The 19,973-nt window shown below is 40.4% G+C and overlaps 1 protein-coding gene across 1 annotated transcript in view; it reads left to right on the forward strand.

Annotated features, from left to right (window-relative positions):
* Positions 1–17,724, forward strand: part of slc17a7a (solute carrier family 17 member 7a) — a 29,919-nt gene extending 12,195 nt beyond the window's left edge. Inside the window, exons 3-13 of the mRNA XM_053615167.1 lie at positions 6,882–7,000; positions 7,128–7,242; positions 9,306–9,393; positions 9,739–9,825; positions 10,220–10,362; positions 11,460–11,609; positions 11,936–12,068; positions 14,815–14,925; positions 15,046–15,173; positions 16,267–16,336; positions 16,905–17,724. Of these exons, the coding sequence (XP_053471142.1) occupies positions 6,882–7,000; positions 7,128–7,242; positions 9,306–9,393; positions 9,739–9,825; positions 10,220–10,362; positions 11,460–11,609; positions 11,936–12,068; positions 14,815–14,925; positions 15,046–15,173; positions 16,267–16,336; positions 16,905–17,194 (1,434 nt within the window). The 3' untranslated portion in view covers positions 17,195–17,724. The remainder of the gene's footprint in view (positions 1–6,881; positions 7,001–7,127; positions 7,243–9,305; positions 9,394–9,738; positions 9,826–10,219; positions 10,363–11,459; positions 11,610–11,935; positions 12,069–14,814; positions 14,926–15,045; positions 15,174–16,266; positions 16,337–16,904) is intronic.
* The last annotated feature ends 2,249 nt before the right edge of the window (positions 17,725–19,973 follow it).

The following is a 19,973-nucleotide window of genomic DNA, read 5'->3' on the forward strand; positions in this document are numbered from 1 at the left end:
CTTGCACACATACATGCTTGCATACTCGCATACTTGCACACATACATGCTTGCATACTAGCATACTGAATACATACATAGTAGCATATTAACATACTTACATACTAGGATACGCAAACTAACCTACCTAGCTACTTACATGCATAAATTCATACATGCTACTATACTTGCATACTTACATACTACACTTACATACTGCACACTTGCATACTAGGAGAATAGCATACATTCGTAAAGTTGTGCTTACACACTTTCCTACTAGCATAATTACATACTGTACTTGCGTACTAGCATGTTTTCATGCACACTTGTATAGTTTGATACTAGTATATTTACATACTAACATACCTAAAGCAACTAACCAAACTACTTACATAGTTAAATCCTTACATACTTGCATACTTGGGTCCTTGCACACTGGCATACTTACATACGTGAATACTTAATTATTTGCATATTAGTATATGTACATTCTAGTGTACTAGCATTCATCCTTTCAAACGTGCGCACTTGCATACTGCATAGTTACATGCTTGCAAAATTGAACAATTTCCTACATACCTAAAGCGATTACTAAACTACTGACATAGTTCATTACTTACATACTTGCATTCTTACTTACTAGTGTACTACTATTCTTGCATAATTACTTGCTAGCATTCGAGCAAACTTATATAATTGTACAATATCATACTGTCCTACTTACATACCAGCATACTAACATACTTGCATTCTTGCATACTTATATACCTAAATAGATCTACCAAGCTATTTACAGACTTTAATTCATACTTCACACTTGCATACTTGAATACATGTATTCTACCACACTTAAATACCTAAAGAAACTTGGCAAGCTTCTTAAATACTTAAACATTTGCACACCAGCATACTTATATCCTAGAATACTTGAATAGTTGCATATTAGCATACTTACATGCTAGCATACTAGCACACTGGCATACATTCATTCTTTCATGCTTGTGCTCATGCATATTAACATACTTACATATATGCATACTGGAATGTTTACATACATACCTAAAGCAATTCCCAAACTACTCACATAGTTAAATACTTACATACTAGTAAACTACTATACTTGCATACTTACTTGCTAGCATTCTAGCAACATATATTCTTGCACACTAGTATACTTACCTAATAGGTTTATGAGCCACCAGGCAATCAGAGGTGTAGTGTTGCATTATGTGTGTATGCATGGCTGCTTCAGTTTGTGTCTCTGTGAGAGAATGTTTCCAGTCCTGTGGTGCATGGTGAGTGGGAGCCCAGCCATAGGCACGCACGTGGCACCACTGAGACTCATGCCGAACCACAGAGAACACTTCTGTTTACTGCAGTGTTGAGCACTCAGGACTGGCAGCGCCTCAGGCACTGGTTAAAAGTGATAAACTACATGTACTACTGCTGTTGCTTTTTAAAGAAGATGAGTCAATAAACAAGGTTTGTGAAACATTGCTTTCCTGCTTGGATATTTACACCAAAATCAGGTTCGAATTCCAGTGTTTACTGTGAGCAGAACTTCTTAGGTGTCAAGAAGACAAAGTACTGTTGGTTCTTGGTTCCCCAGCCTAGCCTTTCCGTCATAGGAGAACAAGCCGAGAAGTTGTCCTGGACCCCATACACATAACAACAAAGAACACTTATTATATTGTACCCAAAAGACACTATTTCCTGTTTGGTATTCTATGGTCTTAACCTTAGAACCTTAGCAGTTCTACAAAGCGCTTTGCACTGTGTCTCATTCACCCATTCATACACACACTCACACACCAATGGTAGCAGAGCTGCCATGCAAGGCGCTAATTTGCCATCGGGAGCAACTTGGGGTTCAGTGTCTTGCCCAAGGACACGTCGGCATGTGGAGTCACGTGTGCCGGGAATCGAACCTCCAACCACCAACCCTCCGATTAGCTCTACCACCTTTCTTACTTACTAGTATACTACTATTCTTGCATAATTACTTGCTAGCATTTGAGCAAACTTATATAATTGTACAATATCATACTGTCCTACTTACATACCAGCATACTAACATACTTGCATTCTTGCATACTTATATACCTAAATAGATCTACCAAGCTATTTACAGACTTTAATTCATACTTCACACTTGCATACTTGAATACATGTATTCTACCACACTTAAATACCTAAAGGAACTTGGCAAGCTTCTTAAATACCTAAACATTTGCACACCAGCATACTTATATCCTAGAATACTTGAATAGTTGCATATTAGCATACTTACATGCTAGCATACTAGCACACGTGCATACATTCATTCTTTCATGCCAATGCGCATGCATATTAACATACATGCATGCTGGAATGTTTACATACATACCTAAAGCAATTCCCAAACTACTCACATAGTTAAATACTTACATACTAGTAAACTACTATACTTGCATACTTAATATCGGCATGGTATGAATCGGCTACCTAAACACAAGCATGAACTCTAAGAATTCTGCTTGCACAGCCGATGAAGGCTTTTTGTCTGAAAACTTCTGTTTCACTAGAATCTCTGTGTCCTTTACTGAATTTTAACCACCTTTACCACTATCTACTAGGGGTGTAATGATGCATCATGAAACGATGCAATGTGATACAAAAAATTTACAGTGTGCATCATGGGATCCATGAATCAGCATTCTATTAATTCTACATCTAATGCATTTGCACTATTTGAACATCGGCGGTCCCAAACTGTGCGAACGATATGCATTATAAGTTATATGGTTACATCGTGACATTATAACAGTTAAAAAGATCACTTCAATAGCTTTCAAATGATACCAGTCCCACGCCGCTGTGAGCTGTGACGCCTGAGACAGAGGTTGTGGAAGACGGGCATTTTAGCCGACTTTGGAGCTCTGTTCCCAGTTAAAATGATGCCTCAGGCACTGCTATGATGCCTCAGGCTCATTATGTTTCAATCGATCATTTCCCCCAGGTCAGAGACTTTCTTTATTAAATAAAATTGTGGAAGAAGTTAGTTAGTTAGCTAGTTAGCTAATTATTTTTTTTATTAATTAATTTATTTGTTTGTATGTTTGTTCATTTTTAAGATATGGTAAACCTTTAGTACGTTTTGTTTACAATATTAAACCTTATGCTCATAGCTATTTTGTATTTTAGTTTTATACAGACATAAAAATGTACATTGTCTTTTCAGTCCCAATTTTTCTTCAATCAAATTTTGATTAAAATCAAAATTGCGAAGCTAGTATCATGATTCGATCACAGTTAGTACTTTTATTGCATGGATTGCTGGAATATTCCTTCCCAATGAGCCTTTGTGTCATACCTCTGACCTTGAAACAAGTTTTGGAATGACATTTTAGTGTATATCAGCTTACAGTGCAGTTATATAGAGTAATACAACACCCCAGTGCATGAGTGCATCTCAGAGGTGTATTACACCATATGAGCTGAGAGAATGTTTGCACCACATGCATTCGAATGGATTGCAGTACACTCTGCATAACAATTTCACATGCGATCAGAAGTAATGGTGTGATCATGTGTTAAAAAAAAAAAAGGCAAGGTGCATTTCAGTATGTTATGACCTGAAATTGTACATGTGAAAATATATTCACGTGAGAAAAACATTACTCTAGTCTGAATTGAATGAAATCATAATAATCATAAAATATTTCATGTTGCATGTAAGGATTGACATCCTGGTGCCTGAATAAACATTATTTAACAACACATTCTCTGTCTGTCTCTCTAGGTCTCTCCCTCTCACTGTCTGTCTCTCTCTGTGTCTCCCTCTTACTGTCTGTCTCTCTCTGTGTCTCCCTCTTACTGTCTGTCTCTCTCTGTGTCTCCCTCTCACTGTCTGTCTCTCTCTGTCTCTCCCTCTCACTGTCTGTCTCTCTCTGTCTCTCCCTCTCACTGTCTGTCTCTCTCTGTCTCTCCCTCTTACTGTCTCTCTCTCTGTGTCTCCCTCTTACTGTCTGTCTCTCTAGGTCTCTCCCTCTTACTGTCTGTCTCTCTCTGTGTCTCCCTCTTACTGTCTGTCTCTCTCTGTGTCTCCCTCTTACTGTCTGTCTCTCTCTGTCTCTCCCTCTCACTGTCTGTCTCTCTCTGTCTCTCCCTCTCACTGTCTGTCTCTCTCTGTCTCTCCCTCTTACTGTCTCTCTCTCTGTGTCTCCCTCTTACTGTCTGTCTCTCTCTGTCTCTCCCTCTTACTGTCTGTCTCTCTCTGTGTCTCCCTCTTACTGTCTGTCTCTCTCTGTCTCTCCCTCTTACTGTCTCTCCCTCTGACTGTCTGTCTCTCTCTGTCTCTCCCTCTTACTGTCTGTCTCTCTCAGTCTCTCCCTCTTACTGTCTGTCTCTCTCTGTCTCTCCCTCTTACTGTCTGTCTCTCTCAGTCTCTCCCTCTTACTGTCTGTCTCTCTCTGTCTCTCCCTCTTACTGTCTGTCTCTCTCAGTCTCTCCCTCTTACTGTCTGTCTCTCTCTGTGTCTCCCTCTTACTGTCTGTCTCTCTCTGTCTCTCCCTCTTACTGTCTGTCTCTCTCTGTCTCTCCCTCTTACTGTCTGTCTCTCTCATGGTCTGTCTCTCTCTGTCTCTCCCTCTTACTGTCTGTCTCTCTCACGGTCTGTCTCTCTCAGTCTCTCCCTCTTACTGTCTGTCTCTCTCACGGTCTGTCTCTCTCACTCTCTCCCTCTTACGGTCTGTCTCTCTCACAGTCTGTCTCTCTCAGTCTCTCCCTCTTACTGTCTGTCTCTCTCTGTCTCTCCCTCTCACTCTCTGTCTCTCTCTGTCTCTCCCTCTTACTGTCTGTCTCTCTCTGTGTCTCCCTCTTACTGTCTGTTTCTCTCTGTCACTCCCTCTTACTGTCTGTCTCTCTCTGTCTCTCCCTCTTACTGTCTGTCTCTCTCAGTCTCTCCCTCTCACTGTCTGTCTCTCTCTGTGTCTCCCTCTTACTGTCTGTCTCTCTCTGTCTCTCCCTCTTACTCTCTGTCTCTCTCTGTCTCTCTCTCTTACTGTCTGTCTCTCTCACGGTCTGTCTCTCTCAGTCTCTCCCTCTTACTGTCTGTCTCTCTAGGTCTCTCCCTCTTACTGTCTGTCTCTCCCTCTTACTGTCTCTCTCTCTCTCTGTCTCTCCCTCTTACTGTCTGTCTCTCTCTGTCTCTCCCTATTACTGTCTCTCCCTCTTACTGTCTGTCTCTCTCACGGTCTGTCTCTCTCTGTGTTTCCCTCTTACTGTCTGTTTCTCTCTGTCTGTCCCTCTTACTGTCTGTCTCTCTCACGGTCTGTCTCTCTCTGTCTATCACTCTTACCGTCTGTCTCTCTGTCTCTCCCTCTTACTGTCTATCTCTCTCTGTCTCTCCCTCTTGCTGTCTGTCTCTCACACGGTCTGTCTCTCTCAGTCTCTCCCTCTTACTGTCTGTCTATCTCTGTCTCTCCCTCTTGCTGTCTGTCTCTCTCACGATCTGTCTCTCTCACTGTCTGTCTCTCTCTCTGTCTCTCTCTGTCTCTCCTTTTCTCTGTCTCTCCCTCTGTCTGTCACTCTCTGTCTCTCCCTCTATCTGTCTCTCTCACTGTCTACCTCTCTCTGTCTCTCCCTCTTACTGTCTGTCTCTCTCACTGTCTGTCTCTCTCACTGTCTCTCCCTCTCTCTGTCTCTCCCTCTGGCTGTCTCTCTCTTACTGTCTGCCCCTCTCTGTCTCTCCCTCTTACTGTCTGTCTCTCTCATGGTCTGTCTCTCTCTGTCTCTCCCTCTCACTGTCTGTCTCTCTCACTGTCTGTCTCTCACTGTCTCTCCCTCTGGCTGTCTCTCTTACTGTCTGCCTCTCTCTGTCTCTCTCACTGTCTGTCTCTCTCTGTCTCTCCCTCTCACTGTCTGTCTCTCTCTCTCACTGTCTGTCTCTCTCACTGTCTACCTCTCTCTGTCTCTCCCTCTTACTGCTCATAGCCTATGGGCTATGAGCAGTGTGCGTGTGTGTGTTTGTGGGTGTGTGTTTGTGCGCATGTGTGTGTGTATGCGTGTGCATGTGTGTTTGTGTGTTTGTGTGTGTGTGTGTGTGTGCACGTGTGTGCGTGCGTGTGTGCATGTGTGGGTGTGCGTGTGCGTGTATGAGTTCATCAGCGCATCACTGTTTGGTCGACTCTTTTTGTGGCAGGTATCGATGCACCATGCCGCTAGTGAGATATCAAATTTGGGATAGAATTGTTTTCAAATCTGTTCACAGTCAGGACAGGTATTTAAAAAGTGTAACTCTGTCTCTCTTACTCCTTGGCTACAGTACAGGCATAACCTGCTCTCTCTGGGCAGCAGCTCTGTCTGTATCTGCCTCTCTCTATAGCCAGGCTGTGGTTGCTGAGTCTGTACCTTATCATATTGTTCCTCAGCTTGATGTCTCTGTGCTCAGGTCCTCTGCTGTCATATAATCTCTGTTTAGGGCCAAAAAACCTTGTAGTTTACTTTGCTATTGTGTTGTTTCATTCTAATAAGATAGATCATTTTCTTTTTGTGATCATTTTCTTTTCTGTCTCTCTCACTGTTAAAAGTCAAAGTCAAAAGGTCTCTCCTTCTCCCTCTCTCTGTCTTTCTCTCTCACTGTCTCTCCATCTCTCTGTCTGACTCTCTCTCTCTGTCTCTTCCTCTGTCTGCCTGTCTGTCTCTCTCTCTCTCTCTGTGTATGCCTCTCGCTTTGGCACTCCCTCTCTCTGTCTGTGTCTCTCTCTGTCCCTGCCTCTCTCTGTCTCTCTCTCTCTCTCTCTCTCTCTGTATGTCTCTCTCTTTGTCACTCTCTTTCTCTGTCTGTCTCTCTTTCTCTCTGTCTGTCTCTCTCTATGTCACTCCCTCTCACCGTCTCTTTCTCTCTCTGTCTCTCTCTAGGCTGCTCAGTTCACATGGGACCCAGAGACAGTGGGGATGATCCACGGTTCATTTTTCTGGGGTTACATCGTGACGCAGATCCCCGGAGGATTCATCTGTCAGAAATTCGCTGCCAACAGGTGAATTTTTCCCCCCAGTGACGCCTTCTTTTAACTCGCTGCTTAGAAACAGCCGATGTATTTTTCATTTTAAAGCACTGCAGTGTGTACATGTGTCCTGAGGTACGAATGTTTCTTATTTCTGCAGAGTGTTTGGCTTTGCGATCGTGGCCACGTCCACTCTGAACATGCTGATTCCGGCTGCAGCGCGGATCCACTATGGATGTGTCATCATGGTCAGGATATGCCAGGGTCTTGTGGAGGTACGCCATCTGGGTTTGTTTCTCAGTGTATTAGTCTCAGAAATCTAGACTTTATCTTGAAATCTAGACCATTCCAAAGCTACAAACACAAATCCTACCTTGTTTATTAATAAAAATAGAAGTTTTTTTTTCCTGTGTATATAATGTTACATATTGAGAACTGCTCAAAATACAAGCTGAAATCTGACCTGACCTTTATTTTGTTGTAATGTGTTCCCAATCATATATTGTACATAATATATTAGTATCAAACACTTAAAAGAGAAAATTCTTGTTTTTCTGTACTGCTTTTTGCTTGTTGCTCACGGTACCAGGTATATATTGGCAGGGAAAATAATGTTATATAATATGTAAGGATTACAATACTGGAGGCATGCTGTTATAGGAAAATAATCAACAACAGGGTGGTGTGATGTTGCCTGACTCGGAGCAGAGATACTCTTACCACCCTGAAGTTGGTTATTTTCCTATAACAGCATGCCCCAAAGTGTTTTTATATCAATTATACCACATACATTTTTTTTTATTAATGAACACCATATTGATTTTTTTTTTTTTTTTTTTTTAGCAGTTTATAGTTATGTTTAATGTTGTGGAACGTCCACAAAACAAATGGTATAACAGCTGTAAACACTCTGTCCCTTATCAGCCTCTTTTTATTCTAACTCTTGAAGTTAATTATTTAAAAAAAAAAAAAACCCACAGCTTATCATGTTATTGAAAAACTGCAGAGAGAAAATTCCTCTGTCCTGAAGACTTTCCAGTGTTAGAAACCTTGACACTGGAGACTCCTTCCGAAAATGTAAATAAATAAATAAATAAATAAATAAATAAATAAAATCTCCGTACAGAAAGCTTGTTAAACAACACACTTTTTCATGTGTTTCTTATTAGTCTTAGATTATGTACATGTAAAGTCCCTGTGTAAGCTGTTATATAAATATATATATATATATATATATATATATATATATATATATATATATATATATAAAAGTATAGAAATGATAATGTTTCAGAATAAAAGCATTAATATAAACCTGTGAGTTGCCTTGCACTAATCAGAATCACTGTGGTATTTTAAATAAATAAATAAATAAATAAATAAATAAACTTGTCATGTTTCACCTCCCCTCCACCCACTCACTTCTGCTGAGGATGGCCCCAATGTCAGGCTTAAATATGCCATGAGGTTGCTATGGATACCCTAAAGACGATTGTTGGATGGTCTAACGATTGCACTTGCTAAAAACTATGCTCATGTCTCATTCATTATACAATGTTGATTTAAGTCTATAATATCCGGGTCAAGTTATACAAAGACCCTGATGCTTATACTGAAGATCTTCCCAACACACTTAGCACTGCAGGACTGTAGACGAGTAATGATGTACCGGTATATTCTCACTATCAGGTGTCACCCAGATGAAGATGGGTTCTCTTTTTGAGTCTGATTCCTCTCAAGGTTTCTTCCTCATGTCGTCTCAGGGAGTTTTTCCTTGCCACTGTCGCGTCTGGCTTGCTCATTAGGGATAGATCTAAATCTAGATCCGGATTTCTGTAAAGCTGCTTTGAGACCATCAGTCCCTCCGGATTTAGCGATTTTGCACTCACGATATTTGGAGGAGCTTGCAATTTTCAAAAATTACCACAGATTTTCTGCAGAGTTGGACCATGAAGCGTCATGTGACGTCATCACAACGCACATTCAGTCAAAGCCCTTTTTGATTCGCGTGAGTCGAACATGAGTACAGCTTAAAAAGTCCCATTTACCAACAAACATCACCGCAAAAGACCGTGTAAAGCAGTTTCATGCGATTGCCATTTCGCCAATTCAAGTAGTTTTTCGCAGCAAAATCAAGCAATTTTGGCTGCAACATTCACAAAATATCTCGGCGAAATCCTGTAGGACTGGACAATGCGCATTGTTAAAAGCACTATAGAAATAAAATTGAATTGAATTGAATTCCTGATTTTGCAAAAACAGCGAACCTGTTTTACTCTGTGTTATGTTGAGTTTAAATTTCAGCTTGGATTGGTGCTTCTTTTTGCTCCTCCCACAGGGTGTGTCATATCCTGCATGCCACGGGATCTGGGCCAAATGGGCTCCGCCTCTCGAGAGAAGCCGATTGGCCACGACAGCATTCTGTGGTGAGACTGGCGGCACATACATGATCATTTTCAGACATGTAATAAAAATCGAGTAAATTGCCTGGAATTACATTACAATATTTTTTTTTATCCTTTACTCACTGCTTGTACAATTAAAATTAGCCCAAACATTTGTGTGTGCTTTCAAACAAGCATTTTTAAACAATCTATAATTGAGACTAATGGTGTCTGACTTTATTTATTTATTTATTTATTTATTTATTTATTTATTTATTTATTTTTACATTACCAGACTTGTGATCTATATTGTATATAGGCTTGGATTTATTTTTTTCCACACTGTGGATATATGCAATAAAAAGTTTTATTTTGTGTCTGAATCAGGGTCGTACGCAGGGGCCGTGGTGGCGATGCCCTTGGCTGGTGTGTTAGTACAATATACTGGATGGTCGTCTGTTTTTTATGTGTATGGTAAGTAACAACCGCCTACACACACACACACACACACACACACACACACACACACACACACAATCAAATGCAGAACTTTCTTTTTATCCTGTCTCTGTTTATACAGTAACTGCATATCTCCTGGGCAAAGCGTTATACTTAACTGAGCTGTATGGAGATATAGCTACATAATATAACACAGACGTGTGCTTCTGTGACTTAATATAATGTTTACAGTCTACTGATTATCTAGGTAAGTTATCCAGCTACTGTAGTCTGGACCCACTGATGGTTTCTGGCAATTAAAAAGGTTAACGGACGTTACGTTGTCTTTAATGAATATTAATCACAGTTTGATATTTCCTCTTATTTCCTGCTCTTATCTGTTTCTTCTTTTGTCCTGTTTCTCTCTCAGGTAGTGTCGGGATACTGTGGTATCTCTTCTGGATCTTGGTGTCATATGAGAGTCCAGCTGCTCATCCTACAATCACTCCAGAGGAGAGGAAATACATCGAGGAAGCTATTGGAGAGACAGCAGGGCTGGTCAACCCCCTTCAGGTGCGCTTCTTTGGAAATTCGCTGACAGAGACACGGGCTCCAGGTCACAGCATTAGAGACTCTATTATGTCCATAGTTGTGCTCATAAATTTACACAACCCTTGCAGAATCGGCAAAATGTTAATCATTAAAAAAAAATCATAATAATAAGAGAGATCATTAAAATGGCATTTTGTTTTTTTATTTCGTTCTGCCCTGTATAAGCTATTTCACATTCCACCAGACTCAATAATAACTGAATTTACACAAATGATCCCGTTCAAAAGTTTACACACGCTTGAGTCTTAATCCTGTGTGTCATTACCTGGATGATCAGCGACTGTGTTTATGTTTTGTGAGAGTTGTTCATGAGTCCCTTATTTGTCCTGAGCAGTTAAACTGCCCACTGTTCTTCAGAAAAATCCCCCAGGTCCTGCACATTATTTACTTTTCCAGCATCTTCTGCATATATGATGTTGAGATCCATCTTTTCACACCGAGGACAACTGAGGGACTCGTACACGACTATTACAAAAGGTGCAAACGTTCACTGATGCTCAAGAAGGCAACGCGATACATTAAGAGCCAGGGGGGTGTAAACTTTTGAACATGATGATCTGTGTTAATTATTATTTTGTTTAAAAATCTTATTTATTTTTCATTTAGTACTACCCTTCAGAGGCTACATAAGATATTTACAGGTTTCCCAGAAGACAAAATAATAACAGTTTACAACAATCATCCTGTTCAAAAGTTTACACCCCCCTGGCTCTTAATGTATTTAGTATTATCGTGTATTTTGTGACAACAGAATAGATCTGGAGAAAGCTAACTCATGGCCTCATGATATTCATTTGTGGCCACACCTTTATTAAACAATTCCCACCATTTAACGTCAGCAGCTTCGTACTTATTCACTGCGGGGTTTCAAAATTGCTTAGTGGTGTGCTAAACACATAAGCCTACATTAACACACCTAAAATGGCACCACCAACACTTATTTTTTTCCCCACTTCAAGCCCAACTTTCCTCTTTTATTTGGCTCCATTTATTTGCTTGTACCATGCAGTACGTGTGTCAGAAAGAGTGAGTGACTTCGGCATTTGTACTCACTGCAGAAATTCAAAACACCTTGGCGTTATTTCTTCACCTCCATGCCAGTATATGCCATCATCGTGGCCAACTTTTGCAGAAGCTGGACCTTCTACCTGCTCCTCATCAGCCAGCCCGCATACTTCGAGGAGGTTTTTGGTTTCGAGATCAGCAAGGTGAAACGCAAACTTGCATCCACACGCCTACACACAACAAAATAGCAAAATACAACAAAATACCAAATGTGTAGGCAGTGTTAAGCGTGCATTTGTACATAACCGCCTCCTCAACATGTGTGCACATTTTCTCAGATTGTAGCTGAAATGGAGAACTTCTGAGTCATAGGCATGTTTGGGTTTAAATCTCAGTTTTCTCCGCGGAGACATTTAGATATCTTGCCTTTTTGAAAGGACACACACAGAATTAGTGAAATATAATGTAAAAAAAAAAAAAGAAGAAGAAGTAAAATTGTGCTCCTCTTCTCTGTCTCTGTCTTTCTCAGGTGGGGTTGGTATCTGCGCTCCCTCACCTGGTGATGACCATCATAGTGCCGCTGGGGGGGCAGCTGGCTGACTACCTGAGATCGCACAACATAATGAGCACCACTAATGTCCGCAAGCTTATGAACTGCGGAGGTGAGGGAGAGAGAGAGAACGAGAGAGAAAGACAGAGAGAGATAGAGAGAATGAGAGAGAAAGACAGAGAGATAGAGAGAATGAGAGAGAAAGACAGAGAGAGATAGAGGGAATGAGAGAGAAAGACAGAGAGAGATAGAGAGAATGAGAGAGAAAGACAGAGAGAGAAAGAGAGAGTGAGAGAGAAAGACAGAGAGATAGAGAGAATGAGAGAGAAAGACAGAGAGAGATAGAGAGAATGAGAGAGAAAGACAGAGAGAGAAAGAGAGAATGAGAGAGAAAGACAGAGAGAGAAAGAGAGAATGAGAGAGAAAGACAGAGAGAGATAGAGAGAATGAGAGAGAAAGACAGAGAGAGAGAGAGAGAATGAGAGAGAAAGACAGAGAGAGAGAGAGAGAATGAGAGAGAAAGACAGAGAGAGAGAGAGAGAGAGAATGAGAGAGAAAGACAGAGAGAGAACGAGAGAGAAAGACAGAGAGAGAGAGAATGAGAGGGAAAGACAGCGAGAGAGAGAGAACTTGATAGTATGTGTGATTATGTCTGTGTGAGAGACAGTGTGTGTGTGTGTGTGTGTGTGTCTAAATTTTTAATCTAGTTTAGCAGCTGGGATTAGAATCACTGAGGCATAATTTCATAGAGCAGTGAACAGGTACACTGTGGACATAACCTATAAAAACACTCTCTACTCTCTTACGCTCAGTATTCAGCAATGTGTTGTATTTGTTACAGCAAGTATTATGAATTGAGCAATTAGAAGCCCTGAACCCTGAAGGTATTGACCTGTTTATGGAGTTGGAGACTAAATAATCATTAAACTTATGAGAAAGGGTTTCAGTCAACCGCCAGTTTACTGCTGTAATCATAAAGACTTTTCCTGTGCTTATCCTGTGAAGAGTAATGTACAGATCCCTCCGAAACTATTGGAACGGCAAGGCCAGTTCAGTTGTCTTTTGCCGTAGAATTATGACATTTGGGTTTGAGATCAAAAGATGAATATGAGAAGAGAGTTTAGGATTTCAGCTTTTATTTCCTGGTTTTATTTCCAGCGTTTATTTATTTGTAGATGTGTTAAACGACATAGAACATAGTATATTTTGTACCAGACTACCCAATTTGTAAACAAGCAAAAAGATTAGAACATGTGACTGACAGGTGTTTTTTGTTACCCAGGTTAGTTACAGTTATATAGCACTTTTCTAGACACTCAAAGTGCTTTACATTGTATGGGGGCATCTCCTCAAACACCATTAGTGTGTAGCATCCACCTGGATGATGCAAGGGCAGCCATAGTGCGCCCACCACACACCAGCTATTAGTGGAGAGGAGAGAGTGATGTAGCCAATTCAGAGATGGGGATTATTAGGAGTAGAGAAGGACCAATGGGGGAATTTCACCAGGACAGCTGCATAAACCCTTCTCTTTTACAATAAGTGTCCTGGGATTATTAGGAAATTTTTTTTACAGTCACTATACTGGGGCATTAGGCCCCATGCAGACCACAGGGTGAGCACCCCCTGCTGGTGAGACTAATACCACTTCCAGCAGCAACCTTAGTTTTCCCCATGAGGTCTCCTATCCAACTACTGGCCAGGCTTGACCCTGCTTAGCTTCAGTGGGAAACCAGGCAACACCTGCAGGGAGATATGGCTCTGACATATCTAGCAGGTATGTCCTGTTAGATTGACTGTTTAAATAATAGATATCTCTGAACATCTACTCCACTTCATTTTAACCTTCAGTTTCACCTCTGAAGACTGCATTTATGCGTGTGTGTGTGTGTGTGTGTTAAGAATATGCCAGCATGAAGATCAGAGAGCTGTATATGGGAGAAAAGCAAGCCATTTTGAAGTGGAGAAAAGAGGGGAAATCAGTCCGAGGGGCATTGCACAAGCATTGGGCACAGCCAGTACAACCATTTGAAATGTCCCGAAAAAGAAAGAAGCCACTGGTGTACCGAGCAACAGACACCGAACGGGTCGGCCAAAGAAAACAACAACAGCTGATGACAGAGATATTGTGAGAGCTGTGAAGAAAAGCCCAAAAACAACAACCAGAGAAATCACCAACAGTATATTGCTACCCCAATATCACAGGAAACCAACTTCTTGAGAAGCAGCAGTGCTCTAAATGTGCTCTAAAAGTGCTCTGGCTGCATAATGGTGATACGTTGGCTATAGAAACTAATAATACAAACAGCAAACATACATACAAGACACTTTCCAAAAACCCATTATTATTCCATACCATTCGCTCTCATTCTAATACGAAATAAAAGCAATATGGCCTGAGATATATGACCATAGTGATCATCGTGCATTTAAATGGCATTGGCTAATTAATGCTTATACCATATTCAGTGCTGTTCGAGTGTCATTTCTGGCTGCAAAGTAAATCCCTGGTTTATATTAATGCACTCATTCTAATACATGATTGTTTCTATAGTAACAACACATTCTTTGGGGCTTGTACAGAAGATGCTCCAGATAAACAGATTTTAAAAATGTGTCATTGTCGATATGTGAGGAAGCTGTTATTTAGCATTTATGGAAGGAGTTTCCAGTGCTAGTGTGTTTTAGCAGTCAGAAGTGAAGCTATAACTGGAGCTTTGCATCGGGCTGTATCACACCAACATGTTGATGATTATTTTCCAATAACAGCAAGCCCTGTCGTGTTTTATTCCTTACTTATAGCTTAGTGTAATGTGATAGTGCTGTGGTCCAGCATGTTGATGCAGTGTGTATTTCAGGATTTGGAATGGAGGCCACGCTGCTGTTGGTGGTGGGATTCTCTCACTCTAAGGGAGTGGCCATATCATTCCTTGTACTGGCTGTAGGCTTCAGTGGGTTTGCTATCTCAGGTTAGAAAAAGTTATATAAATTATATTATCTATTTTACACATAGCACACAAGCCCAGCACATTCTCTCTCTCTCTCTCTCTCTCTCTCTCTCTCTCTCTTTCTTTCTTTCTCTCTGGCAGGCTTTAATGTGAATCATTTGGATATAGCACCACGTTATGCCAGCATCCTGATGGGTATTTCTAATGGAGTGGGCACCTTATCGGGCATGGTGTGCCCTCTTATAGTGGGAGCCATGACCAAACATAAGGTATATGCTAATAATAACATGTTCCTGTTACACACACACACACACACACACACTTCACACACTTGCATCTGTGCATTCATGCCATGTTGCCTGGTTTTATGAAGCATTTGGAAATACTATAAGGTTCTTATAACATAAAGTACTGCATAAATATGACCTAAAACATCATCAGATTTTCACACAAGTCCTAAAAGTACATAAGGAGAACCCTATTAAACAAATGAGGCAAAAATATTGTACTTGGTCATTTATTTATTGATGAAAATGATCCAATGTTACATATCTGTGAGTGGCAAAAGTATGTGAACCTGGGTTCCTGTGTGACCTCGTGGACTATTACACATCTTGCTCTTGGAGTGATCTTTGTTGGTCGACCACTCCTGGGGAGGGTAACAGTTATCTTGAATTTCCTCCATTTGTACTCAATGACTGTTGATTGGTGGAGTCCAAACTCTTTACAGATGGTTTTGTAACCTTTTCCAGCCTGATGAGCATCAACAGCTCTTTTTCTGAGGTCCTCAGAAATCTCCTTGCCATGATACACTTCCACAAATGTGTTGTGAAGATTAGACTTTGATACAGTAGATCCTTGTTCTTGACATAAAATAGGGTGCTCACTCACACCTGATTGTCATCCCATTGATTGAAAACACCTGACTCTAATTTCACCTTAAGTGCTAATCCTAGAATTCACATACTTTTCTCACTCACAGATATGTAACATTGGATCATTTTCCTCAATAAATAAATAAATAAGCAAGTGAAATATTTTTGCTTCATTTGTTTAATTGGGCTCTCTTTATCTACTTTTAGGACTTGTGTGTAAATCTGATGATGTCTGAGGTCATATATATATATATATAATATAAAAATTCTAAAGGGTTCACAAACTTTCAAGCACCACTGTATATACCTCTCAGTTATACTGAGGTTTATAGAATCTATAGGATCATTTTCTATAAAAAATTGCATAATCATCATAAATAAGCCACTGTCTCTCATAGCTACCATTGTTTTCACATTGATATTATCAGCATATACAACTGCATAAATATTATAATATCTCTGTTACTGTATGTTTTTTTTTTCACAGACACGTGAAGAATGGCAGTATGTCTTCCTCATTGCAGCATTAGTGCATTATGGGGGTGTACTCTTTTATGGTATGCCTAAAAAAAAAATTTTGTAATTAATGTTAATACATAATGTATTTTTAATAGAGACAAAATCCTGAGTGGCACAGCACAGAAGTGTTCGTCCTATCGTCTGGAGATAGGGAGTTTAAATCCCAATGATACGACAGCCATCTATGCCCAGGAACTAAGCAAAATCTGTCGTGGGATGGAATACTTTCTCTCTTGTAAATCACAATGACACTAGCCAATCATGGGTTCCTGTGAGCTCATGTATGCAGAAGAAGGCAGATAGCGCTTTCATCCGAGTGTGATGCTGCCCTGTGATGCAGCATGAGAAGTTTGCTGTTGGCTGCTTTCACGTGTCTCAGAGGAAGCACAAACTTCATCCTCACCAGTTGGAAGAATAGGGGAGAACTGGAAGAAAAAAAAAAACGTGTTTTTTTATTAATATAAATATCTTTTTTAATATAAAATATAACCATCAACACAAGTATTGACAAAATCATCTTCAGTAACCTTATGCATTTGTTTTATTTTAGTGTTTCATTTTAGAATTCATTTATATTTCCAAATTACTTTATTCTTCCTTTCTCAGGGATATTTGCGTCAGGAGAGAAGCAGCCTTGGGCCGATGCTGAGAACACCAGTGAGGAGAAATGCGGCATCCTGGACGAAGACGAGCTGGCCAATGAGACCGAAGAGCTTTACAGAACGGGTGGACAGTATGGTGCCATTAACCAGCCAAACACCGCTGGGCCTAACGGGAGTGGAGGTGGGGGCGGAGCTGGATGGGTCTCAGACTGGGACAAAACAGAAGAATATGTCCAACCAGTCGGGAGAAATAGTTATCTTTATGGAGGAGAGGATGAGAGGGAGCTCACATAGTAGGAGTGGTCTACATTTCCAGTCCTGGAGAGTTGGAATATATCACAATTTCCCTATAATAGACACAGAATGATGTATAGTTGGACCCTCATCACTAAACCCCATGTAGAACAAAGCTCTTTCTTAGATGGACAGGGACACCAAACCAGAATCAGAATTTCGGGTCTCCACAGGTTAATACACTAGTCTTCTCCAGGACAGTTTTAGTTCTCCAGGTTACCCTTGGGCCTTCTTTCTACAATCTTAGTAAGAGGGTTTCTAGATATTTCTTAATTCTTATTTCTACATAGAACCTTTACTAGTCCCCTAAAGGTACAAATCAAGGAACCCATTTTTGTTTATACACACAATGGAATAAGTATGTATATGATTTACTGGCCTTTTGGTTAATGTTAGTTAGCTGGCTAACTTTAGATAAGTAACCAGCCGACTAAAGTGTTGGTGAGGTAGCTAACAATAAATGTAGGTGAAAGTTTGTTAGTGAAATTAAATTGTGTGAATTCAGAATGCAATTATATTCCAAATTCACTTTTTCAGTGCGTGTAGTTGGATTTGTGCCCATGCTTTTTGGCTATGTATTGGAGCTTGTACGTATTGTATTTTGGCTTGTTATTCCTGAATTTTCCACCAACACAACACAAATCACAGCCAAGTTGACAGTATTTATAGGCCTACGTGTTTTTGAGTTAATGAGACATGAATAAAAAACCCTTTAATTTCAAGTGACCAGTTAGAGCAGATAAGAACATGATAATAATGCTGCGTTCCCTATGTACAACCTGTAAAAACCACTGAAAACACCCCCTCAGCTTGAAATTTCAACTCATTAACTCAGGGTAGTCGTTCCAACTACCAGTTCCTTCCCTGTTTACGGCATGACGTCAAATCAACATGGCCGCACACACTGTGAAAAGTGTGAAGTCCCCCTACTTTTAAATTAGTTTATTGCAGTATTGGCTTTAGATCAGTTAATATACAGACACAGTACTTGGTTAACTCTATGACATCGACCACACTAACAGCTGTTTTGAGAAGGTATTCACCAACATTAGAGTTATATAATGTTAGCTGGCTAGCTTGTTGCTAAGACTACTCTCTATTGTCTGCTAGCTAGCTTGTTGCTAACTCTACTTGCTATTGCCTGCTGTTGTTATTGTGCGGCAATATCAGTCCATAATGTTGCATGAAAGTTTGAAGTTCATTATACTAGAACAGTACCAATACCACTTACCTGCTTAAGTGCAGTTAAAGTAGCTTTTAATGAGTCTTGTGCGCTCTGAAAGAGCAAAAAAAAATGCTTTTGTGAAAGTGTCCATGTTTTATTTGTCCACTTTTCACGTCAAACATGTTGAGCTGGGGAAAATGACATTATTACAACTTGCAAATGAGCATTTACAAGTCACCACGAACCCAGCAAAAACATAATTTTGATCATTGTTTGGTGGGATTTCCACCACTGTAACATTTTTTTAAAATCACAGACCCCCCTGGCTATACTTCACAGACAGTGAAGTTTTTTTAGAACCACTTGTAGGTCTTGACGTCTAATAAATATTGGTGAAGATGTCTATTTCATGCCAATTAAACATCTTCATGCCCACTAGGATTTTTGAATTGGCTAATGGTTGACTAATCAAAGGCTTTGTCCACCCGACCTGGGGTTTCTGCTGTCCAGCGCAGGCTTCACATAATCAGTCTGTGGGGCTGCAGCTGAATACTTCTGCCTAAACCTGGAATTATATTCAGTTAAATCAGGTGTCTTTGAGCAGGGAAATCACTCAACTGGAGTTCTGATAGATTTCAACTCTCCATGGTTGGACTTGAAAACCCAAGAGTTGACCCGGTAGAGCAAACGTGAGAGAGAATTCATATGAAAGTGAAAGATAGAATGAAATACTCAACACAGTGGGAAACAAACTCAAACTTAAGATAGTGAATGAGAATATGCTGTTAGGAAAAAGGGTTCTTTGCTGTTTCGGATAATTAAGCTTTCTTAGCTTCCAAAAAGGGTTCAACTTGGTACGATCTGTTATAGGGTTCTACATAGAACCCCTTAAGGGTTCCCCTGAAGGTGTGTAGGCTTTTAATGATGTTTATTGTTTGTAATATTGGAAAGTGTGTCAGACTGAAAGACAATGTTGTATATGAATTTACAATTGAATTTGTGTGTATGTGTGTGTGTGTCTAAGTTTGGATTTTGACGGTGCTGTGTTCTAACTCCAGTATTTTAGGCTTTCTGCCAAAATCACTGTAATGCACTTAATATGAGGATAAATACCAGATGTGTACCTTTGGTGTAAGTGTGTATGTGTGGGAATGTGTGAACCTGTGTGTATGTGTGTGTGGGAATGTGTGAACCTGTGTGTGTGTGTGTGTAAGCATGTGTGTGTGTGAGAGAGAGTGTGTGTGTGTGTGTGTGTGTGTGTGTGTGAGAGAGAGTGTGTGTGCATGTGTAAGCATGTGTGTGCATGTGTGAGTATGTGTGTGTGTGAGAGAGAGCGTGTGTGTGTGTGTGTGTGTGTGCATGTGTGTGTGTGAGAGAGAGCGTGCGTGTGCGTGTGTGTGCTTTGTTTCTCTTTTCTGTGCACAATTCCTTGCGTTTGTCCATGGTTCCATGGTCAGCACACAGATCACCCTCTCTGCCTCATGTCATAAACATATATTTCCCTATTAAACATTGTATTCACAACAGTACATGATCATGAGTCACATTCGTGGTGTGTGTTTATATGTTGTCCTCTAGAATTATTGGCACCTTTCCTATTCATTGGCACCCTGC

The sequence above is a fragment of the Ictalurus furcatus genome, chromosome 2 (assembly GCF_023375685.1).
Source record: "Ictalurus furcatus strain D&B chromosome 2, Billie_1.0, whole genome shotgun sequence".
NCBI classification, from domain to species: domain Eukaryota; kingdom Metazoa; phylum Chordata; class Actinopteri; order Siluriformes; family Ictaluridae; genus Ictalurus; species Ictalurus furcatus.